At 56.7% G+C, this 24689-nt stretch overlaps 1 protein-coding gene across 1 annotated transcript; it reads left to right on the forward strand.

The window, feature by feature from the left end:
* The first annotated feature begins 7901 nt into the window (after positions 1 to 7901).
* Positions 7902 to 23440, forward strand: LOC142076135 (adenylate cyclase type 10-like). Its single transcript, XM_075138516.1, has 21 exons — positions 7902 to 8004; positions 8746 to 8939; positions 9377 to 9470; positions 9769 to 9854; positions 10358 to 10549; positions 10663 to 10784; positions 11421 to 11497; positions 11799 to 11988; positions 12919 to 12971; positions 14434 to 14587; positions 15294 to 15486; positions 16011 to 16174; positions 16509 to 16811; positions 17420 to 17556; positions 18395 to 18511; positions 19460 to 19705; positions 20393 to 20738; positions 21506 to 21713; positions 22085 to 22192; positions 22351 to 22529; positions 23211 to 23440. Exons 1-21 carry the CDS (start codon positions 7902 to 7904, stop codon positions 23392 to 23394), a joined length of 3450 nt encoding a protein of 1149 aa, XP_074994617.1. The 3' UTR covers positions 23395 to 23440.
* Positions 23441 to 24689: the final 1249 nt, after the last annotated feature.

A 24689-nucleotide genomic window follows, 5' to 3' on the forward strand; every position in this document is an offset into this window, starting at 1 on the left:
TTTGAACCGAAGGACCACACGCTGCCGTCCGGCAGACACCAGGTTCGACCGTTCAAAACATCGAATCCTAAAATATTTTCATTGTGATCTTCAACTGCAAAGCCAGTAGATGAGATACGCTTCTCGCCCGGGAGCCGTAAATTAACTTTTGCAGTTGGCACATAACACTTGCTCCGTTCACTCCAGTGATTTTAACTCTTTGCCGTCCGGGTCGTACATCCAGCTTCTCGGCATCTTGTTGTGTTAATATTGAAATTTGTGCTCCTGTATCTATTAAAAATTTTACTAATTGTTGCCGAGGACCAACTGGAATTAAAATATACTTTGCTTTAATGATGGGTCTAGCCTCATATTCAGAGGAATCTGAGGGGAACAAGGGGTCATCATTGCCCTCATCATAGTCATCAGGATCACCACAAATATGACCATCCCATTCCTCAGGGGATACATTTAATTTCCTAATCTGTACAATGTCAGGGGGATTGGGAGCCCGCAGAAGCATCCTCTCGATCTTTTCTTCCAGCTTTTGTGATTTCTCCTTTTCTTCCTGTAACTGTTTTTGCAGCTGCTCCATTTTCAAGGACAGTATTAATTCAGCTTCCTTTCTGCCTTCTATTTCTTCTTTCAGGTCCTGCTCCCTTCTATTGTTATTCTTTCTGTATTGATAAGCAGCTTCCAAACAGGTGCCTAACATTTTGCAAATAATTCCTTTTCCATCTTTTATATAGCCCCTAGCTACTTTTAGTTGTTTTTCCACAGCTTCCCAATCATGCCAATTATTACGAGCCCATTCTGAGAATTTGGGACTTGGATTTATTCCATGTTTTTGTAAGTAATCAGTGAGGCTACTTGCCATCCTGCCGACTACGCCAATTAGTCGTGAATGAGTGGTTTAGAGGCCGCTTAAAGAATCACCAGCAAAGATATTGGCAGAAAGTGATTTTAATAGAGATTTATAAAGGTGCGACCTAACAGAATTCGATGGCAAGGGTCACTCTATTACTTATTACAACGATGAAACATATAAAGGAAAATCATCTAAGGGTTTATATCTCAGGGACTATATGTATTCGGCAGCACAGTTTAGCAACACTTAATTAGCAACTAATCATTTACAAACTTTAGTAACGCTTAATCATTAACTAATTCAATATTTGCAAAGTGTGTTAGTAAGTCTACTACAATCACAACTTAATTACAGATTATGCTTACTACCAGTTCACACACACAGGGAAATATATATCTATCTTAAAAAAAATATATATATACAGAAGGTATACCTGTTAAAAATTCCCCTCGATGTCAGTGAAGAAATATTCACGTCGAATGTCTAGGCATTCCCTCTCAACGGGCGGAAGGGTTGAGCTTCGAAGGGGACTCAGCCCAGGACCCAGCGGTCCTCCGAATATCGCAGGCCCGAAAGGTCGCGAGCTCTGAGAGGCTCCCACTCCGAGGGAGATGCTGGGTGCAGCCGCTGCGGTGCAGGAGAGCTCAAAGGGCCTCACTTAGGACCACCCTTTATAGGTTCACAAGATGGTTGGCTTCAGTCCTCCGTAAATTTCCATCCTGGCCGCAGTCCCAGGTGGTAATTACTAAAAAATTCTCCAGGTTTTGGTGTTGTTCCACTGGACACCTGGGCCAGGCAGTGGGAGGACGTTCCCAGCCTCAGCTACGCAGAGTTTCTGATGCGGTCAAGGAGCGCTCAGCCGCCAGACTTCAATACACCAAGGCCGAGGTTTCATGGGAATTTCTGAGATCAACAAGCGGCCCAGGGAAGAAAAGGGGGGGTGTGAATGCACCACCACAATCCACCCCGTGACTAAAGTCAATCCATCTTGATGACAGAGTGGCGGTGTGGTCGCCTCTTGCCTCTGTGCCTATAAACAGATCAATGCCATATTCCAATTGTAGTTTGAGGGAAATTTTTCGTTGGTATACTTAATTATTAACATACTTAACTCTTAAGGTTTTATTAAGTACAATTAAGCAATGTTATATATGCGAGGAGGTTTTGGTATTGGTGCCATTTGTTTAGTTATTTTCCACACTTTAACACATAGAAGAATGTTCAACAATAAGCACAGCACAATAGAAATTAGTAAAATTGTCATGGGATGTAAAACCCAATTCAAAGTTCCCGTTACTGTTGGTGACCATCCAAATAAAACATCCCACCAGTGATGTTCTCCATCCTTCTTCACCTTTTCTAGGACATGATGTATCCTCTCTGCATCATGATGGACGATAATCAGAGCTCTTTGTCCGTGCTGTTTCGAATCTGGTTTAGCAATTGATTCAAGTCATCGTGTTGTCACAGTTTTCGTACTAATGTAAGATTCATTCCAATGCGGGTAGGCAGTAGATCTTGATAAGACGCATAGCTTGATTGTAGCAACTGATGGGTTGTAACAGGAGCTGAATAGTTGAAGTCGCATCCCACAATCTTAGTAAAATTACAAATACAGATATTTGAGTGGTTAGATGTTTCCCCAGGGGTGTTGTCTGTAAATATAGAATCACAAAGCGTTCTCATGCAAACACATCCATTTCCAACATATATAAGTACAGTTTCAGGAGTTTCATCAGGATGTATTTCAAAATGACAAACATTTTGTCTAGCGTCAAGACAAATGTCTTGAGCCTTCATTGTCTTGCTTGCACAAAAAAATCCCTGTTGTTCTTGCACAACACATGCATCAACATCAATAATTTGCCATTTATTCCCATTTTGTTGGGCCCATTCTCCATGTTCTAACGGGTAGAGTCCCGTTCCATTGTGATTTAATCCCAGCGCAATGATTGGGTATATGATATATACCGAAGCATTGCGTATTGTCAAAACAAAAGCTGTGACTTTGCTGTCAGTGGGGTCATAAGTCAAATGGACTAGACGCCACCAAGATTGAAATTCTTTTTCAAATTTAGTTGCATTATCCCAAACTACCTTTTGGATTTCAGTGGGCAAGGTGCCCTCGTCACCTTCCCTTATAATTGCTGCCACGGGAGATTGTATCCATAATTGAGCCTGGATGCAGCTAAGAGCTAGAGAAACGTTATTTTGAATTATGCCAAATGCGTTTGTGATTAGTTGGTGGTCCTCTTCATTAATTCTTTCCCATTTAAGCAATATATTAGCTAAAAGCCATTGACTAATTCCTAATGCTGTCAAAGAAGATCGTAATGGGTGTTCCAATTTATGTAAATCACTTGTTGCCGAATTATTTTGTTTGCTAAAACTTCAGCATCCACGCTGTTCAATATTCCTAGTCCCGTTCCCAGAATGCCAGTCACATCTCTCCTTGATCGTTTTGGAGAGGTGAGGGTTCGCCCATGCACCCACGCTAACCATCCTGTTATTCAGGAATGGTGAGCAAGCAGGTTAATTGTAGAGATATCAACTTGCGTTGATAGCTCCACTCGTTTGAGAGACCACGAGGGATTAAATAGCACTTGCTGTTGTCCTATGTTCTTGATTATCTAGGGACCAATGTTATAAATGTGAGGAGACAGTTTGGTAGGAGGCTGAGTTGGTGAATGTGGTTGTGCGGTATCAATCCTGAATTGAAAACCTAAGCTGGAATGAGAGTTAGGGTTTGTCCAAAGACACATTACGAGTACTGAATGGGATATAGTAAAAGTATACCAGCGTTCGTGTTTAGAAGGACAGGTATGTATGTTGTCTTTTCCTTCAACGTTGCTTACAACAACGTGTAAGGTTGCTGTCATACATTTAGTGTGATTTTCAATTCGGCATCCTATCGAAATGGTGTCTCCTTTGGTTCCCTTTAAGGATGGAATGTGTTGATTTTCATTTTCAGCTGTAATAATCCATTCCTGCCTATGAAAGGTGATGTTATTGTGTAGTGCTGTTGCAGATAAATTTAGATCAGGTGTAGGTATGTTAAAAAGTATGTATGCATCAACCCACGGCCACCCCGTCGTACACAAATTCCAAATTTTGCGCTCGCTAATCATAAAATCAAACAATAGTTCTACACCACGATTACTCCAGAAGCAAAATGTGAGTACAGGTTGCGTGAAAGTGAAATTGTACCAACAATTTGGTTCTGGTGGTTTACAGCAAGATTTCTCATTGTCTTTACGCTTAGAAAAATCAGTGTAATCTATTTTTATTTCAGTGGGGTTTTTTGTGGGTAGATCCATGGATTGCACGGCACCCTCTTTTTATTTCTTCCCCTGGTGTGCTTGAAGTGATAATATTTGATGTATGTTGTTATTTTTGTGAGATATCTTAACTTCTTTCCAGTGTAGTGTCTCCCATCTCCATTCATCTTTTGGATATGCCTCGTTCCCATGTACAACTAAAAGAGCAAGGCTCAGGTTTGTCTTGTCTGTTGGTAGGGTTCCCACATGTCCAGTGTAATTTAGTGGTGCATGGTCCCAGGGATCTTGTGTCTCAACTAGAAGGGTTATCCTTATCTCAACTAAAAGGAAAAACAAAATTGGGTTGGGGAGATGCTGCTGCTGTTGTTGTTGCCATCGGTATAGGTTCATCTTCTCCTGTTGAAGAAGAAGAAAGACGACGTTTCGGTGGGGAAGGCCGAACAGGTTACCCCTTTTAGAAAGAAGGAAAAATCCATCTAGTACCAATTCTGTGTTTTGCACCACTGCTATCAGTAGCTTCCCAAGCAAGTGGGCCACGGGGTTTAGTTAAAGTCACAGGCACAGTTCCAATTTGTGGTAAATTTACCATAACAGGTTGCCCTGGCTGTAATGTTAGCAGACGGCTTCTTTCATCAGCAGGGGGAATATTAGGCTCAGCTTTTACAAAGAATGCTCAGTTTGTTGCCCCCCTGGAATGCACCACCCCCACGGCATCGGAGTCGACACAGAGAACTTTTGCTCTATTTTGTGCTGCTAGAACAACTGCCCTTAATTCTCCTACTTGTGCACTACCTTCACCTTCTTCGATAATTTGTTGATGTTTAATGCAGCAGCCTTGGGTTGCCATTTGCCATCTATTCTCCTTGCTGAGGCATCAGTAAGCCAAATATCTTCTGCTGGTGTTCCCTCGGTAAAGGGAGGCGCATTTAAAATAGGTGAGGGTTTAAAAGGTTGTTGTAATGCTAATGGGTCTGCATTTATAGGCATCTGTAATTTGGAAAGTTTAGTGTGTCCTTCAGTTAATCTTATTTCCTCTGCAATTCCTGTCAAGTATGCATACCATTTCCTAACTGTAGGCTTTTGTGCAAGTCCTTCTGGGGGTGCAGTCCCCTTCAGAACTGCTTCTAATAATTAATGGACCTCGCTGCACGAGCCTCCCTTCGGCACTGGGCGCCTCCGGGTCAGTGGCTCAGCGGCAAGGAGGGGACCGGGGTCACGGTGGCGGGCGATGACATAGGGAGGATGTCACTGTGAGCTGATTGTGTCGCTTGAGGACAGCTGACGGGCGATTGTGACCACCCCGCGAGGGCAGAGGGCCAGTCGTCCCGCGCAGAGGCCCCGGGCTCACTGCAACTCGCGCTGTGCGGCGAGGTCCTCGTCCTCCTCCCAGCTGGGCACGGCCATCTTCTCCTGAGGCACCCCACGTGCCACAGGGCGCTGGCGATGGCTTCCATCTGGGAGAGGCAATATTACTACTCCGACCTGGAGAAAGCAGCAGCTTTCCTCCCCACCCTCCTTGCTGAGGACTGCCCCAAGACCGACATTCAGTCTGTCCACGGAGTGCTGCTCTTCGCGGATATTTCAGGTGGGGCGAGCAGGGAGGAGCAACCACGGGCAGGAGCCATTTTGGGGCACACCGGGCCCTTTGGAGCCCTGTCCCTACCCCTCAGCCAGAGTGGCCATCTTGTCACTGCTGAGGTCTTTTGCTGGGATGCCCAAAGAGAGCGGGATGGCTTATCTTGGGCAGTCAACCGCTGCTGCCACCGGCGCTGAGCCGGGGCACGGGAAGGTGTGACCTACAGGCTCTCGCGCTGGGCAGCGTGGAACTGGCTGCCGGGTCCTTTGGCCCACACGGGCATCTCCTGATTTCTGGGTGTCCCTGTTCCAGGTTTCACTGCTTTGACAGAGAAGTTCATCCAGATGAGCGGCCTGGACAGAGGCACTGATGAGCTGGCGCAAACCCTCAACTCCTACTTGGGTGACATTTTGGAGGGTAAGAGCCTCCCTGGCATCGGGCCGTGAGGCTGCTCGTGGAGGGTGGAGGCAGACATGCCAGGCAGCCTGCTCCTGCCTCCTTGGAAGGGCTGGGGCTTTCTGTGGCCCGGAGGAACAGCGAGAGCAGCCAGGGTCTCCTGGCGAGCCAGGACCAGCGCAGGTCCTTTCTGTGGCCAAGGAGGCACCCGCTTTCTCAGCAGGCACCTCTGTGCCGCTGGCGCGAACAGCAGGCGCGGTGACGCCTTGGGGCCCGGAGCAGGCTGAGGGCACCCAGCAAGTGCCAGCGTGCGAGTGACCTGAGGGTGCTGGCACTGACGTGTGGGCGTGCGTGTGACCCCCACGAGCCCCCTTTCACAGGGGATGTCTTGACCCTTCCGAGCTGACCGCCAGCACATTGTGGCCACCCCTTTGGCAGCACTTGTGGAGCAAAGCAAGAGAGTCCTCAAAGATGATGAAGGGTCTGGAGCATCTCTCCTATGAGGACAGGCTGGGAGAGCTGGGACTGTTTGCTCCAGAGAAGAGACGGCTCAGGGGGGATCTTCGTAATGTGTCTAAAACCTGAAGGGAGGGTGCAAAGAGCCACTCTTGCCAGTGGTGCCCAGCGTCAGGACCAGAGGCCACGCCACGGGCAGGCACTGAAACACGGGAGGTTCCCTCTGTATGTCAGGAAGCACTTTTTGACCGCGAGGGTGACTGAGCCCTGGCACAGGTTGTGGAGTCTCCCTCCTTAGAGCTATTCAAAAACGATCTCGCCACCGTCCTGGGCAGCTGGCTCTGTGCGGCCCTGCTTAAGCAGCGGGGTTGGACCAGATGGACCCCAGAGGTCCCTTCCAGCTTCCACTTTTCCGAGCTTTGGTGGCGTCTCGAGGCCCCGCGACCCTGCCTGCTGTGCGGGTACCAGGGCTGTGGCCACTGTGAGCCTGGGAGACAGGCCGGAGTGGGGCTTTCCTGAGCTGTGCCCCAGAGCGCACCCTCGCCCGGGTGCTCCTCTCCGGGCAGAGGGGCTTGCTCTGTGGCTTCTGGAAGAAGGTGTCCACATGACTCTTCTTTTCCTTCCCTCTGTCCACAGAGATACTGGTGTTTGGAGGAGACATCTTGAAGTTTGCCGGTATGTACTTAGGACGACGATGCCCACGGGTCCTGATCTGCAGCACTGAACTGTTGTGGCGGCCATTTGCTCTGCTCTCCTTCCCAAGGGGCTCCGTGCAGCACCTTCAGCCAGCTTTCTGGCCAGGCACGCACCCCCCCCCGCAGCGCCCATTCTCCAGACTTCTCTTCCCCCCCGGGCCTGCCTGCGGTTTGGCTTTGGCTCCCCTCGCTCTGCCCCCGCTCGTAGGGCCCTGGGCTGGGGGTGGGGGCAAGGAAGCACCGAGAGGAAGAGACCCCCTCGGGAGCGCCGCCGAAGGTGTGTGTCGGGGTGGTGGTGAGGGGCAGGGAGGTCCTGGTGATGGCGGAGCTCGGGCTGCCAGGCTGCGAGGGGAGGGGTCGTCCCTGGTGCGCTGCAGCTGCAGAGGAGCGCTCGGGGCGGGGGGTGCCACCGCTGCCGGCTGGCTGCTGCTGCGGCTGGCCCGGGAGAGGAGAGGTGTCCCGGTGCCCAGGGTGTGGTGCTCCAGCAGGATGCCCTCCCACAAGCCCATCTTCCTCAGCACGGCGGCCGGTTTCTGCTGCCCCTGCCACTGAGCATAGGTCGGGGAGAGTCAGGGCTCAGCAGAGCCTGTACCTTCCCCTCGCTTTCCCCAGGGGATGCTGTGCTGGTGCTGTGGAGAGCCCCCCCCCAGGAGATGGCTAAGACCATCCGCCTGGTGCTGCAATGTAGCCGGCAGATCCAGAAGAAACACGGGAGTCATGAGACGAACGTGCGTCAGAACATCCAGCTGAAGATAGGTACGGGTGCTGTGCCAGGCGCAGAGCCGTGGCACTCTCCCGTGCCACAGGGTGCTTCTCACCGGCAGGGAATGCGGGGATCCCTACTGGGGCTGGTGCCAAAGGAAAGCATCTCCTGCAAGCATTCAGGGGGCCAGCTGTGGTCGGAGCGGGGATGGGAGACCAGGACTGCTGGGTTTGCACGCGTTTGCAGATGCAGAGGAAGCTTCAAGGCAGAGCGGGTGTCAGATCAAGTATTAGGGTCTTGGAATGTCCGTTTTAGCAGAGACCTCTGCAGGAGGGAGCTACCCTTTCATTTTTTTCAGGTGGGGGCAGCTTTGCCCCCTTTCCCCTGCTGGATTCTCCCCTGCCTTGCACAAAGAGCAAAGGGGAACGGCTTTGCAGACGGCTGTGGGAAGGGCTTTGGCAGGCTCTTGTGTTTTCTCAAGCAGAGAGCTACAACCTGCCTGCACGTAAACGGAGCAGGCGGTGATCAAGCCTGCTGGTTTGCTGGGCTTCTGGGGCAGGCAGGGCTTCTGACGCCCGGCACTCTCAACACATTCTATTTCTAGACACCCGTTTCAGGGACCCGTGTCAGTGCGCTCCCGAGTCGGACGGAGGGTGCCCTCCCCCTCCATAACGCCCATCTCCCCGCTGGGCTTCAGATTAGCTTCTGAACAGCTGAGATGCCGGGGGCTGCGGAGCTCAAAACGTTCCCTGTGTCAGTTCTGCTTCTCCCTCTCTCACCAGGGATCTCTGCAGGGCCCATGGACCTCCTGATTGTCAGACAGAGGACGTGGCAGTACTTCTTGATCTCTGGCCCGGCCCTGGATGAAGTTTGTGAGGCCCAAGAGCTTGCAACGGCAGGCGAAGTTATCCTCTCGGCCGCCGCCTGGGAGCAATGTGAGCAGCAGAGTCTCAGGACCAGGAGATGTGAAGGCAAAAGAGCTAGGAAGGTGGGTGGATGGGATGGCGTCTAGAGCCATTCTGAAGACCCCGACCTGGGCATGAAGGAGGGAGGTGTCAGAAGGCTGAGGAGCTGAATGTGGAGGGAGTTGTAGCTGTGAAAGCGGGCAGGCAGCTGAAGCTCTTGTCCTTCCACCTCAGGGGTACCTGTGGGCTGGGCTTGCTGGGTTTGAGGGGTCGGGAGGCACTGGAAGGGTTCTGGCCCCACCAGCAATGTCCTCTGTGGGTCCCGGAGCTGTTGTTGACAGCTGGGGGATGCTTGGGGGATGCCTGCCCAGCTCCGGCGCTTCTGAGGAAGCACTGCTGTCCCATCCAGCCAGGAGGGCTTGTTCTCCCCTCTTCTGGGCAGTGACAGTGGGGGGCAGGCTCTGTCCCCTGGGGCTCCTGGGGAGGCCAGTGGCAGCGCTTTCATTCCCTGTGTCTTCAGGTTACGGACATGGATTGGATGCCTTGGTCAGAATCCCAAGACGTTTTACGCAGGCTTGTCCAATACCCAATGGAGCACCGCTTGGAAGGGGAAGGTGAGTGCCAGCTTCACCTTCTTCTGTGACTGCCTGGGAAGGTGCGGCCCGGCTGCTTCAGGGGCCAGAGAGGAACCACTTCTGCCCTCTTCCCCCTTTCCGTCAGCGCTCACGCTTTTGGCCCTCCTGTGCATCGGCTGGGGCAGTCACTGCTGCTGCCTCCTCCTGCAGGGGACAGTTCTGCCCCGAGCATCTGGAGGTGGCAACGTGAGCAAACGAGAAGGCTCTTTCTCCTCCCTGCTTTCCACCGCCTCGTAGTCCCATCCTCCCAGCGACCACCTGCACTTTCTCTCCTCAGGTGCCATGAGGCCTCCTCTTATGCCCCATGACCCTGATGCGGAGGAGGAGATTAGGAAGTACATACCAGAAGCTGCTCTCAGGAAGGTATGGCCAGGCCACCACTGCCGGGGGCTGCGTTTTTGGAGGGCAGCAGCGGTGCACTGCAGAGATGGAGTTCTCACGAGAACAGACAAACAAAAGAAAATGCACCCTGAGACGACAACGCGGGGAAACTGAGCCAAGGGGCACCGGTGCTGCACCATTGCGTGCGTTGTCCTCAGAGAGAGGCGGGTGGCGGGAGGCGGGCGTCTGTCTCTCTGTCTTTGCCGTGGGTATGGTTCTGGATGTGCTGCGGACATGACGGTGGGATAAAGGGGAGATTCCAGTGAAGTCCCTAGGGCGCTCCTGAGGGTCGCCCCTCATGTCCGTACCTGTATCTGCCTGCCGCAGGCCGGGCAGCCTGCCGGCCATCTGCACCCAGAGGAGGATTTACCCCTTCCTCCTCGTACCTGCTATTGCCGGTACGCCTGCTCTCCCTCGGGATGGGGGGTGGGCAGTAAGCCCCCGGGAGAGCTGGGCGGTGAAGCCGTCCTGCTCTTGTCTTCCAGCTTGATGACAGAGTGCCGCTGGACTTCTTCTCTGAGCTACGGCCGGTCACCAGCCTCTTCGTCCAACTGCGGCTGGCTGCAGGAAGCAGCAAAGAGGATTTCTGCGTAATCCTCCGCAATGCCAGCAGGATGATGCTAGAAATCCTCCGTCCGCACAACGGTGAAATCAACAAAGTCCTCCTGTTTGATAAAGTGAGTGTGAGGGAGCAATCGTCTCCCCCTACCCCGAGAGGGTGGGCGGTGAGCAAGAGGGAGAGACCCTACTTAGGCGTCGTAGCAAGATGTGCTGCATCTGTCCTTGGCAGGGCTGCACGTTCCTCTGCGTGTTTGGGCTCACCGGAGAAAAGCTGCCCTACGAGAGCGTTCACGCCTTGCAGTGCGCTAGTCAGATCTCCTACGCGTGCCCCATGATGCTCAGGGAAATACAGTGAGTGTGGGGGGGGGGGGCGGGTGCACGCTGCCTGGGACGGTGCAAGGGGGCTTACCAGAAAGAGACGTGCCTTCTAGCTTGCCCGCCCTCGTCCCTGGCAGGAAGGAGGCAGTGCCCTGAGAAGTGGCAGGTGACCCCTGGGCTTAGCCCACGGCAGCCAGGCGGACTCCCTCCAAGCACACCCTGCTAGCCACCGTGCTGGAGCGAGCCCTCGCAAGGGCGAGAGGCTCCTTGGTGCCAGAGGGAAAAGGCCCGTCTGGGCGACTGGCCCATGAACTGAAGCCACCTCATCTCAAGTTGCTGTCATCGCAGGCGGTGACATCATGGGGGCCTTCTTCCCTCTCTCTTTTCTCACAAGAAGGCTGGGGCCTTCTGCAGGTCGCAGCTCAGGGAACGTGGCCTCAGGGGAAGAGTCCAAAACTTCCTGCACGTGCTCTACCCCTGTCCTTTGTCCTTTGCAACCCGGGCATGTCGCACCCCTGAGCTCTCCACGTCCCCGAGGCCCGCGCTGGCGGGGCAGGACGGCAGGCGGCCCAGGCTAGCGCCGCGGGGAGGGGCAGGAAGGGATGGAGCCGGGCGGGCAGGACTGTGCCTGGGACGCTGCTGAAGCCACACCGTTTCCCTGTGTGCCAGGGCAGTGTCTGTTGCCGTTACCAGCGGGACGGTGTTCTGCGGAGTCCTTGGCCACCCTTTGCGGCACGAATACACAGGTAGGAGGCACACGTCTGCGGCGCGGGAGGCTGGCGTGGGCCCGCTTACGCACAGCAGCCTGGAAGAGGAAGGCGGGCTGGGAGAGGGCTTGCCCAGCAGCCGGTCGGGAATGGCCCAGGCGGCGCCGGTCCTGGCCCAGGGCGGGAGAATGGGCTCCGCGGCCGGTTGTTCCCCTGGGTTCTGCTGACCCCGCCGTGGCGTTGGCCTGTGCCGGAGGCGAGGCGGCCGTTGGCTGGGAAGGGCGTCGCGGGGCGGGTGGCACAGGTACATCAACGCGTGCTCTCTCTCTCTCCCTGGCAGTCATTGGCCAGAAGGTGAATTTGGCAGCCCGGATGATGGTGAACTACCCTGGGCTGGTGTCCTGTGATGCAGTGACGTACGCCGCCTCTCGGCTGCCCCCTCACTACTTCAAGAAGCTGGAGGACAAGGAGATGAAAGGCCTTGAACACCCTGGCACTGTCTATGAATACCTGGGGATCACCAAGGAGGAGTGAGTGTCCTCTGAGAGGGCTGGATGAGGGGACGGTGGCACCAAGGGTGCAGCCTTGGCCAGCAAAGAGGAGTTCTGCAGAGAGAGACCGGGCTGGTCTCCCTTCCGTGGGGCTGAGAGGGTCAGAAGCCCTGGCGTGGGAGGCTTTTTGCCTCTCTCCCCTGCTGTCTCCTGCTGCTGAGAGAGCGGGAGTAGCCACAGGGATGGGGAAGGTTTGTCTGTCTTGGCAGACACAACCTGGCCTTGCAGGCTCTGTCCAAATGGCTTTCAACTGGGCTTTCCGTGCCGTGCTTGCTCCACCACGTGCCCTGGTAATGCTGACCTAAGGAGGTTTTTGTCCCAGCGGCTTCCGAGCAGGAAGCTTTGGGCCAGTCCGGTCCCCATGGGGAATGTGGACCATCGGGACACTCTTCCTCGTGTCTTCCTGCTGAAATCTCAGCTCTTCCTCTGGGCCAGGATTTAACCTTCTCTTTGGATGACGGTTTGAATGTTAACATCGCCGCCTCTTTGAAACTACAGGAAGACTTGAGCCACAGGTGTCAGGTGCTTGGCATCCCAACTCGTTCAGTGACACAAGCCCTCCTTTCCAAGGCACTTGCTTTTCTTGGCCAACGTGGTGAAGCTGTCTGCTAGCCAAGAGCACACCCTGCCTTCTTTCATGTCTCCAATTTCTCTGGGTTTGGCCTCTGGGGATGGATTCTTGATACGTCCTCCTGTCCCACCATGGCCGTTGGGCTTCTCTATGCTTGAAGCTGTCCCAATGTGCAGCTTGAACTTTGGCTGGGGGAGCGTGCAGGGGATAAGATGCTGCTCGAAAGAAAAGCAGGTACCCGAGGAGCACATCCTGCCCCTCCACGTCAGGCTGCTTCTCTGTGTCCCCTGGCTTCTCACCAGCTAATTGACTTGTGTTTTCTTTTCCCCTGCTTCTAGCATATTTGGCATGGCTCTTACCACGGAGAGGTCAGAGGAACTCCCCTTGCTGGGTAGGTGGAGAACGCCTTGCTCTTCTGAACCCCAGTTTCTTCCCCGTGGTAACTTTTAGTGCCACGCTGGGAAGGGAGAAGCTTTTGCCAGGGATGGTGTTGCCTGCAGCGGCCCTAAGGAAGTGCCGCCTGTCTTGGCCTCTACTTGGTTGGTATCTGTGGAGTGGAAAGCAGGGTGAGGCGCCTGGTGCTCCCTGCCGTGCTCCAGACCTCGTACAAAGGTTCCTTTCAACTATGGAGCTGCTCACACCCCGGGGGCTAAGCTGATCCCCGTCTTTGGGGTCAGGAAAGAGATTTCCTTCTGCCAGACTGACGGAGAGTTTTGGTGGTGGGTTCTCCCCCTCGTACTCCTCGGAGTTCCTTTCTTGGCAGCGTCTGCGAGTAGACATGGAAATGTCAGGACACACGGGATGCCTTTAATCGCTCGGTGTCTTGCCGGATGTTTTGGGCCCTGCTATGGCTTAAGCCCAGTAGGCAGCTCAGCCCCACAGAGCCGCTCGCTCCCCACAGTGGGATGGGGAAGAGAATTGGAAGGGCAAAAGGGAGAACACTGGTGGGCTGCGATACAGACAGCTTAATAGGGAAAGCAAAAGCTGCGCACGCGCGCAAGGCAAAATCAGGCATTCATTCACTGCTTCCCTTCGGCAGGAAGGTGTCTAGCCACTTCCAGGAAAGCAGGGCTTCATCGTGCGTAACGGTGACTTGGGAAGACAAGCTCCATCACTCCAAATGTCCCCCTTCCTCCTCCTTTCCCCCAGCTTTTCTTGCTGAGCACAGCATCACATGGCACGGAATAGGCCTTTGGGCAGTTGGGTCAGCTGTCGCGGCTGCGCCGCCTCCAAGCTTCTTACGCACCCCCAGCCTGCTCGCTGGCGGGGCGGCGTGAGGAATGGAAAAGGCCTTGACGCCGTGCAAGCACTCTTCAGCAACAACTCGAACATCGTTGTGTTATCAACGCCGATGTTGGGTCACAAATCCAAAACACAGCACCGTAGGAGCTGTTACTGAAGAAGGTTAACTTTAGCCCAGCCAAAACCAGTACAGGTTTGAAGATGCCGCCTTAGCTACTGGGAAGTGCTCTGCGGCTCACGGTACAGCGAGGAGTCTGTTTGGGACATAGCTGCCTGCAGCGACTCAAATCACCCCTTCCAGTCTCGCGCCGGATCGGCGCGGGGAGTCGCGTGGGGCCGGCTGAATCTCTGTGCTTACGGGAGGGGAGCGGGGCAGGGAAGAGGGCACGGGAGCGGCGCTGTGGGGCAGGCGGGCAGGCGGGTCTGCTGCCGCGCTGAGGAAGGCAGAGGGGCAAAAGCCGGGATGAGAGGGCGGGAAGCAGGCCTGGGTGTAGGCAGGCTGGCGGGTGCGGTGGCGGGGAGGGAAGCTGCGGTGGAGGGTGCCAGCTGAAGGGACGGCTCTTTGCTTTTCAGCACACCCCAGCAGCTCCTTTTCTTGTTTGTCTTCCCAGGTCGGGAGAAGGAGATTGACCTCTTTCGCAGCTGCTTGGAAGCCTATAAGGAGTTAGGACAAAGGCACATCCTGGCATTTGAGGGCAGGCTGGGCTCCGGCAGGAGCCACTTACTTACTGAACTGGCCCATTTAGGCCAGGAAGCTGGCTACAGGTACAGGTTTTTGACCCGTAGCTTTGGGACACTGCCCCTGCCCATCCCCTGACAGCCATGGAACACTCCAGCCCCTCTGCCAGTGCGCCTGGCCCTTGGACTGCAGCCTCCCGAAAAAGCCTCCTGGAGACACTCCCTAGGAGCTCCTGTGTGCTCGGCTCCCGCCTCTGCCTCTTCGGGGAGTTGGAAGTGGCTTCTTGAGCCATGGCCTTTCCTCCTTCACCTCTGGGCCAGGCACAGATAGAAGGAAAGAGCCCAAGCTCAGTGCTTTTCAGCTGGCTCCAGACCCAACAGACAGCAGGGTGGCCCATCCCAGAAGCCCTGCTTGCCCTCTGCCTGTGTCCCAGCAGGAGGACTGGGGCAGAAAAGCCTTCCTGTGGCCTGGGAGGCAGACTGCTGAGGTCTGGAGCCCAAAGGCAAGCTCACCCCTTGCTCCACCCTTGCCTCTTAGCCCCGTGAGTTCCTCTGCAGGGGGCACGTAGCGAGACCTGGGGCCGACAGGGGGTCTGGGCCCAGCTCTCCCAGTGGCTTGGCAGCAACTGCCCCTCTGTGCCCTTTCTCGTACGGGGAGTGAAAAGCTTGGGCTTCTCTGGGAAGCACTTTGGGATGGGTGGCTGAAGAGCCCCGCGCAAGGGCACCTCCACCCTTTGGTCTTAGAAGGCATGGGCCGTTGGGGAGCTCAGTCCCTTTTGCTTTTGCACGGCAGGGTGGTTGCCATGAAACTGGTCGAGGTCAACATGAGGCAGTCCTTCTCTGCCCTCCGTACCCTGATGGCCAGGGCTCTGGGCCTCCACGACTGTGAATCGAGCAGCGCCAGGCAGAGCGTGCTGCAGGAAAAGCTCCAAGGGACCATCGAAGAGAGCAGCTATTGCCACCTCAATGACATTTTCCTCGTCGAGGTAAGAGAGAGGCCTCTCTGGCCCTGGAGGAGGCCGCCTCCTGAGCTCTTCGGGGTCCGACGTTGTGTGGGCGCGCTGCTGGGCGTGCCTTAGCTCAGGGGGGGAATCGCAGGGGTCACGGCACACGTTTCCCACTCCCGGGCCCGGTGGTGAGATCATGTCCCGCGCTTCAGCCGGCAGCGCCCGGTGCCTTGCTCAGCACCCTGGAAGTGCGTTGGAGAGAGGCTGGTGCTGCCCTGGTGCTGAGGTCACTGCTGCGTGAGTGGTCTGCTCCAGCCAGCCCGAGATGCCCACAGCCGGAGAACCAGCTCTTCAGCCCACCCCAAAGCCCCAGCTCTGCCAAAGACCCTCAGCAGAGGGCCTCTGCTTGAGGCTCCGGGCGAAGTCCCCACTGGGGCTCCCCGTGTTGGGGAGAGGTGGGGTGCTGAGGCCAGCAGCGGCGGTTTGCTCTGCACTCTTGCTTGGTGGGTAAGCGTGCCTAGCCCCGGAGTGACGTTTCTCCCTGACTCTGCTTTTCTGGCCAGTTTCCCGTTTCGGACAAGGTTCGCAAGATGCATGAAACGGAAAGAAAAAATGAATTGCACGCGACTTGGACGAAAGTGCTAGAGAAGGTGAGCATTTCTCCTTCCTTCCTCCTGGGTCGCAGAAGGACAACAACCCTGCCGGCTGCGGGCTCTGCGCCACAGCAGTGTGAGCGGGTGGGAGGACCACGTGCCTGGGTCATCGCGCTTCAGGGCCCGAGAAACCCCCCACCTCCCCCCGCAGCCCCACAAACACACCCCGTAACTTTCCTCCTGTAAAGCCTGCCCTGCAGGAGAAACAGTCTTCTGCATTCCCTCGGCCAAGCTCCCTCCTCCTGCAGGGCAAGCGATGTTAGGTGCGACCTGAAAGTCTCAAGGGAATTAAGTGTCAGTAAGCTGCTGAGCAGGGAAGTGGTTGAGGAGAGACTTCAGGGAATCCTCTGGAGAGAGAGGCTAAACCTCCCCTGGAAGACGCTTGAGAATCCACCGGATTCCCCTCAGAACAACCTGCTTTTTTCAGACCATTGGAGGAGAATTTGGCATAGTTGTCATCGGCAATGCCCATTTCATCGACCTTGCCTCCTGGAGTATCATGTCACCCGTGCTCCGAAACATCTCCCTCTTCATGGTCATAAGCTTAGCTCCGGGCTACGCGAGAACAGAGAACTTCCGCAAAGCTGCAGCAGACAACACAACACCCCAGAAAATCACCTATCTTCGTCTGGCTGAGCTGAAACCCTCAGCCGTGGTGCAGAAAGTCTGCAAGAGCCTCGGAGTGGTCAGCATCTCCAGGGATCTGGCGAGGTAAGTTGGAGCCAGGGGAGCTCTTCCTGAGGGCTCGAACCTCTGCAGACCGTGGAAGGGAATCAACCCCCCAGGAGAGGGGGCGCAGGGCCTCCAGAAGCAGCACTGACTCTAGCGAGTACCTGACGGGGGTTGCTTGTTGTGCCTGGCCCTGGCAGGCGGGAGCTGAGAGCGGGCGACTCCCCAGACACAGAGCGCGGGGCTGTTGCAGAGGGAGGAAGGGAGGCAGGGAGGAAGAGTCCCGAGCCCCAGCGTGGCCGGGCTGTGAAAAGGCCTCGGTCTAGGTGGCCAGGCTGTGGGGGAGATTCCCTGGGGCAGAGGTCCGCCCTGCTGCCAGAGAGGATCTAAGCTCCTGCGGAGAGGAAAGGCCGGGCTCGCTGCTCGGTGCTTTGGGCGTTGTCCGCAATTCTTTTCCCATGGACTTCAGCGAAGGCTGGAGGTGCAGGGGGGCCCAAAAGCCCAAGCCAGCGGGAGGACCGTCCCTTTCAAAAGTGCGGTGTAGCTGGCTGCCGGCTCCCCTGTTAGGCGCGAGTGACTCACCACCCACCCGAACTGTGTTTCACCTTACTTCCCTTCTGCTGGTCACTGCTGGGTCTGCTCCTGTCCAGGTTCCTGATCCAAAGGAGCTCGGGGAACCCATATTACTGCGAGGAGCTGCTGCGCTGCCTTCGCAGCAACGACATGCTCCTGTTCCGCACCCGGAGGCAGGGTGAAAAAGCAGAGGACAACTGGGAGAGCCTGATCAGTAAGCACCTTTACGGCTGACGAGCGAGTTGTTGTGGCGCATTCTCCGCAGCACAGTCTTGCCCCGTCGTTCCCCCACGGATCTGGGCAGAGTCAGATCCTGCAGCAGGGCAGAACTTGGTCTGGCGGAGGTGTGGGCTCCTGCGTGCCTTGCTGTTGGGACAGCCAAAGCAGGGGCTAGCGAGTTCTGGTGGCTTGGAGGGGCCTAAATTCTTGGGGCAGGGGCTGGGGGGCTAAAACAGGGGAGATTGTTCTGGAGCACATGTTTCTGCTGTTTCTTAGGCGTCCTAGTGGGCATGTCATTTGCCTTGGCCAAATGCCAGCTCGCTTGAGAACAAACCCCAGCTTGAGGTGGGGGACAGGCCCGGGAAACTTGAATCCAAACCCATAAATCCCCACAAGGATGCTGGTAATAGAAGAAAACGGTGGTAATGCCGCCGAGAGAGCAATGCCAGCCAGAGTGCTGTGGCCTTGGGAACAGCCAGGACTGACGCTCCGTTTTGCATCATCGCCGGCAATTTCCCTGGCTGCGAGGCAGCGCTGTTGAAGGCAGCGATGCTGCTGCTTTCTGTCCCGGGGCGTTCAGTCGCGGAAGCTTTGACTGAGGGACTGTTTGGGAAAGCTGGTCTGAAGGCAGAACATCTTTGGGAGGGCTATGCAAAGAAACTGTTTTGCTCTGCTTCATGACCACGTTCAGCACAGGCAGGTCAGCGCGCCCGCACTGGGCCACGTAAGGTGGGACTTGTCCCATCTCAGGTGAATTTTGAGATGTTTGCAAGCTGCAAGTCCCTTTGCAAATTGCCTTATTCGTGCTCTCCTGCTCCACCCAGCTTCTGCAGTCGAGGCGTCGTCCCTCCCAGCACCCTCGAGCTCCAGCGCGGGGACCGACGGCAGGGTCTGCATCATCAGACCAGACGTGAACCTGGAGAACACCGTGCTGCCCGCCACCTTGAAAGGTGAGGGGCCGAGCGCCGCTCTGCCCGCTCTGCCCGGGGGGCTGCAGAGTCGCCCTCTCAGCCCGGGGGCTCTGCTGGGAACCAGAAACAGGCCTGGGGTTGCGGGCAGCCGTTTTCCCCTCCTGGGTGTGCACCAGCTGTGAGCCTGCTGGCTGCTTTCCAGCAGCAGGTAGGAGAGAAAAGGTTATTGGTGCAAGACTAACACGGCTCCCTTTTCTCACAGAAACAAATCCTTTGCTGGGAAAAATCTGTGACTTGCCTCTGACTCAGCTTTGAATGTGGCTTCTACCTCGCTATTCTCTTTTTAAGTTCCCCAGCTAACGCTGGTCTCAAGGCACTTGACCCAAATCAAATCCATTTTTTTTTCTGTGGATTGGCACAGAAATCCCCCCGTAGCCAGGGGAGCTGGCTGGGGGAGCTGTCAAGGAGCGTCCCTCCTCTCTAGCCGTAGCCATTTGTATGAACCTTGAAGAAACGTCATGCTAAAGCATTCCCGCTATTAAGTTGCTTTGTCCAAAAACAAACCCAGAAGAAAACCAAAAGAAAGGAATAGTATCGTCTGGGCAAGTTAAGACAACCGTTGTGGGGAGCTCCCAGTCCACCTCTGAGGTGGGGAAAGTTCTCCGTTCTCTGCGTGCACTGTTGGGCAGAAACCTACTCCAGATCTGGCCGGGCACATCATGGGATGCCTGTACCTGCTGGATCCTGCCCTCCTCTGCCTCGGTGGGGGAGCATTTGTTTGAGCATCTCGCTTTTCCCCAGGCCTCGTGGCCTGCGATTCTAACAGGAGCGGAGCCGTTTTGAAGACGCCTACCCTGGGCTGCGATTGCCCAGCAGGCGCAGTCCCGAGGAGAGGAGGCCAAAGTCTACCCCGTTTCACGTGTTGAAACTTTGCAGCCTCAGCCTGGGGAACAGGCAAGAGGGAGACGTGTTGCTTCTTTTTGACAGAGGTTGTGCTGGCTCAGCTCGACCGGACAAAGCCACTGAAGCAGATGATTTTGAAGTTCGCAGCTGTCATCGGGCCGGTGTTTACCACCCAGATGCTGTCGCACATCCTTCCCGCTGACGTCAGGCACAAGATGAATTGCTTGTTGGACATGCTGGTGAGCGACAACATCCTTAAGTGGCTGAAAGACACAGAGCTGCCAGAAGATGCCCAAGAGGGGCCAGCCATCTGCCCGCAGGCAGAGCACGGTAAGGGGTAGCAGTGAGGTGAGCCAGGGAGCTCCCGGCTGTGTCCCGGCGGGGCTCCCCGGGGCATGGTGCGCTTCCCCCCCGTGATGGGCGGGTGGAGCTCGGGCAGGCACGGCTGTTCGGCGTGGGCTGTTCAAAGGTCTTACAGGTCGATCTCAAAGCACACCAGCTTTGCGCCGGAGGGAAGGTCCCACCAGCTGGCCCAAGGGCCTCCGCTCCCCTGCCTCCAAGCACTGCTCGTGGCGCAGGCATGAGAGGGCGTGTGGAATCCCTGACGTCCTCTCCCGGCCGCCTGCAGCGCCCAGATGAAAGATGCCCTCCAGAGTGCCCTGGGGCCTTCGACAGGCCTTTACTCAGCTTTGATTCCCCTGTGGCAGAGGGGAAAGCTCAGGAGGCTGGGGACTGCCCTGCCAAGAGCGGGGAGAAGGCGCTGGCTGGGGCTTGCTTCGGCTGGCGGCAACACCCCCAGCTCCTGCCCGGAGTGTAGCTGAGCGCTGTGTCCCCGGGGCTGTCCTAGCGTCAGCAAAGCAAGCCGGGCCCTTTCGCCCCGCGCCGCAAGGCTCGGCGTGCAGCAGCGCTGGTTCGCTGCCCAGGCTGCGCACCAAGGCAGGACTTTCGCGCCCCGGTTGGGACGGCCCCGAGCCCTGGCCCCAGCTCGGGCTGATGCAAAGGCCCTTTGCCTTGCAGGCATGGAGAGCCCCTGTCTGAGCAGGAAGGCCGTGCAGCAGCAGTGCAGCGTCCTGGCCTTCCGCGTCCCACTGCTGCGGGAGGTTGCCTACGAGCTGTGGCCCGCGAGACAGCGGGGCACCTTGCACCGCAAGTGTGCCGCCTTCCTGGAGCAGCACGCACACAAATGCCAGAGCTGCGGCCAAGGGGACTTTGTGGCCTTCCACCGCTTCGCCGTCACCAGCACCCAGGACGGAGGGAGCTGTCGGAGCCCTGCTGAGCAGGGCGACTCGTGCAGCTGGGAGGCCTTGGTGTTGGCAGGAGAACAGCTGAAGAGGAATAGGATCCGCGACACCGAGGGTATGCTGTGCACCGTGCTCCGCAGCCCGGGCCCTCCAGGAGCCCAGGGGCGTGTGCTGGGGATTGGGTGGGAGTAGATCTGCTAGGGACCAGCCCAGGAGGTGAGGACGACCACGGCAGACTTTCCTCTGTGTGTCGGGACCCTTGCAAGGATTCTTGCAAGCCCGCTGGGAGAGGGAGAGCAGCTCTGCCCCTGGGGTAGGCGAGGAGGTGTCTAACCCCCTGTTCTCTTCCCAGATGCTGCAGATCCTCTGCAGGCTTTCACGGAGGAGGATTTTGGGTGAGCAGACAAAGTTTTGATTATTTTTGAAGCCAGTGAGCTCAGGGTCTCCAGAGGAGACAAAGGAAGTGCCGGCATTTGGCTGCTGGTTGTGACTCTAGCTTAGGGAAGAGGCTTTCCGTGGGGTGGGAGCTGGGAGGAGATGGCCATGGAGATGAGAAAGTGCCTGAGGAAGCCCGTGGGCTCAGAGCGATCGCCACACTACACTGGAACAGCCCTGGCTTTCCAGTTCCTGCAGAGTAGCGCTGCAAAATCTGCAGGGGAAAAGCCGCCAGAGGGACTCGGCTGGTTTGCCCGTGGGAGGTGACAGAAAGCCCAGCTTGTGTTTTTCTCCCTACCTACAAAGCACCTGTAAGAGTCACGCCTGCCTGCGGCCTCGTGCTCTGCTTTGAACAAAGGGCTTTTGGTGCCGTCTCTGTGGGGAGAAAGACCAGCAGAGGTGATGCCCGTGTGTTCTTTGCTCTCTTCCTCCCCGGGAACTCTCCTCTGAGCAGTGCGGCAGAGAGCGAACAGGCAGCTGAGCTGCCCAGCAAGACCGACGGGAAGAGCAGCAGCGCATGCTCCTGTGAATGCGAAGCCATCGTGGAATCGGTGCTCGTGCCTTTGGCTCGCCACTACAAGGCGATGGGCGATACTGCCAGAGCCTTTTACTACCTCCTGGAGTGTGCGGCTGCCTACCTGCACGTCTCCAACATCTACATGGTGAGGTGCCCCGCTTGCCAGCACCCACTGTGCACGGAGTCCTGCCTGGCTCCGGGCAGGACAACTTCCCCGTTGCAGTCGGGCGTGCCTTGGAAGGGACGGGGGTCAGACCCTGACTTTTTCCTCCGGTTCGCCTCTTCTGCGGCAAGAGACGCAGGGCGCTGTGCCCTTGGCACGAGGGGCATTAGCAGGGAGGCGGTCTGAAGGATCACTGGTGCTGTGCTCTGAGCCAGCGTGGCTGTGTTTGGGCGGGCATCACCAGGGGGAGAAACAGGCCCTCTTAAGAGCGATGCCGGAGGCAACGAGGGAGGACAGGGCTGGCCGTGGGCTCCGCACCCACGCTCACCTGCTCTCTGTGTGCTTGCGCAAAGGCCCTCATGAAGCTGAATGAAGCGGAGGTTCTGAGGAACTCAGTAGCGGAGAGAGCGAAGGTGATAGCCCGCTTCGAAGAGGCCACCTTCTTCAGCCTCAAAGGGGAGGTAAAGAGACGGGGAGGTCTGGAAGGATCTCCTTGGGGACGGAGCTGGATGCCTGCCCCAGTTGCAGGGGATATCCCCGGCACCTCCAGCCACTGGCAGATTCCTGCAGTCTCTTGGGCAACTCGGCCATGTCGGGATGTTTCCCTTTTCCTCTGCAGGCCTGCTGGCGTATGGGACGCGTGAAGCTGGCAAAGAAAATGATCAGGAAGGCTTTGAGCCTGCTCAAAAGGCACTTCCCCCGGACCATCGTTGGAGCCTTTGTCAAGTCTCAGGTGGAAAAGTTGCCGTGTGCCGCGTACGTTGCCAGAAGAGCATCCTCCCTGCCGCAGGAGGCCCGGTAAGAAGCAGAACTGAGAACCCAGGGGAGGAAGAGCCATCTCCTCCCTGGTCCCAGGCACCCAGGCCCAGCCCTGCCTAGACTTGAGGCCACACCTAACCTGGCGCATGGGCCTTAGCAGGACCGAGGCACCAAGGAGCGATGCGCGGGTAGAACAGGGACCGGCAGAGCCCCACGCTCCCTCCCTCCCTGCGCAGTCGCGGGAACAAAGCACGCCTTTGGGTAAAAAGCAGCTTGCAGCCGGGGATGCGTCTGCCGGCGCGCGTTGGCAGTGGCAGGGGGTTGGTGGTGGCTGGGAAGAGAGAGCTGTGAACAGGGAGCAGAGGCTGAAGAGGGGCAGGGGGTCTGGAGGCAGGAGCAGGACGTGGGGACGGAGCAGTAGGTGGAGGTGAGGAGTGAGGATGAGGAAGCTCAGAGAGTGATCCCCCTTTTCCTGCCGGTTCCCAGCTTTGCTTGGCCCCCCCGGCGCTGTAGTGCCAACACGCCCTCTCCAGCGGTCGGCTTCCCCCGGCGGCACTTCTTTGTCTGCCCCCTTCCGCTCCGGCAGCCCTCCCTCCATCAGCTCCCTTTCCTCCCAGGAGGTGTAACTGGCTTGTCCCCCGCCCCGCTTCCCCCGTCCCTGTCCCATTTAGCACTGTGCAGCGGGTGCCCCTGGGCCCAGCAGTTTCTCTTGTGCGGCAGGAGGAAGAGGCTAGCCCGGCTGCTGCGGCAGAGCTGCTGCCTTTCCTTACTGGAGCACCTCTTCAGCCTGGAGGGAACGCCCAGCGGACCAACGTTCTCCCGCCTGGCAGCGCGCATGAAGGCCAACACGGACAGGGCAGCGGACTCCTATTGGGCAGCAGACTCCCGCCACAGATCCGCTTAGCTTCATTGCCACCCTGTTCCGTCTCATTAAACGTCTCCTTTATGACGACCTTTGTTGTCGTTCTGAGATACGCTGTCCTATCGTTTCCGTGGAGGGCTACCTGTTGCTCCCTCAGCGATGGCTGCAGCTCTCTCGCAGGCCCTGGTGCAGACTCACGATTGAAGACGCTTCTGAGTTTAGGTCACATTCAAACCAGAGACCCTCTAAAACCCTGGCCCTCTCTCTTGCCCTTGTTCCTCACCCCCCACGTACGGTCAGCCGTACTGCTGCTCCCTGTCCTTCCCCAGCTAAAGGGGAGGAGAAACCTGTTCAAGAAGGCAAGGGTGGCAGGAAGAGCCCCAGCTGCCGAGGGGACTTTGGACAGGTATCTCCAAAGTTTTGCCTTGTCTGAACCCGTTGGGGGACTTGAAACAACACACCCTTCTGCCCCGCATTGCCCGCAAGTCAGCGTCTGCCGCAAAACTCTACGAACAATTACGGTGCATAAGCAGCACCGCAGACACTGGGGAAGAAACGTGGGGCCACAGCACGCAGGTAGGTCATAGGTCCACTCCTCCTGCCCTTCCAGCTGGCAGCACTCCTCCCAGCGGCAGAATTCCTTAGGCTCATCCCCTCCGGCTGCCTACCAGCGGCTTTGGCGTGAGAAGGGTTTGCATCTGGAAGTTGTTATCTTCTGCGCTTCACGCTGAGGCACCTGTAAGATCGTGGCAGGCTTCCAAATCGCGGGCATAGCTACAGAAGAGGGGCAGGAGCTCACCGGCGAATTGCAGCTCCGTTAGGGAACTGCAGAATGGCAGGGGCTTCACTCGAGGAGCTTCCAGTCACCTGCAGGAGCTCTGCCTGTGCAGCTTTGCCCCTGGCACCCTCCTTAGCACAGAAGTTCGGTGGCCGAGCTCACAGCTGTGCCAGGCCTTCTGGTCCAAAAGCTTCCGTTTCTTCACACAGGCGTTAAGCAGGACCGGGGTCCCTCCGGCCGCACGTAATGGCCTCCCCGCTGCCAGCTGGGACCGTCCCTATGTGTGGCACCTACTGCAGTGGCCAGTTGTGCCTTCAGCCATCCCCGAGGTGGGCGGATAAAGCTAACCCACTCCAAAAGTCAGCCCAAAAGGGGACCGATAAAGTCACAGAGTCTCACTTCAGAGATGACCTGGAGGTGCCTGGATTCTCGGTACCCAGCTGTGCTCCAGAGCGGCCAGCTGCACGTTTCAAGGATGCTTCTGGTCCCCAGGCTCCCAGGAACGTTCTTCTGCTCAGCCATTTCCCCTTCGGAGCAGTCACCCTCAGGCTGCTCACCC

This window comes from Calonectris borealis, unplaced genomic scaffold (assembly GCF_964195595.1).
Source record: "Calonectris borealis unplaced genomic scaffold, bCalBor7.hap1.2 HAP1_SCAFFOLD_33, whole genome shotgun sequence".
Taxonomy (NCBI): domain Eukaryota; kingdom Metazoa; phylum Chordata; class Aves; order Procellariiformes; family Procellariidae; genus Calonectris; species Calonectris borealis.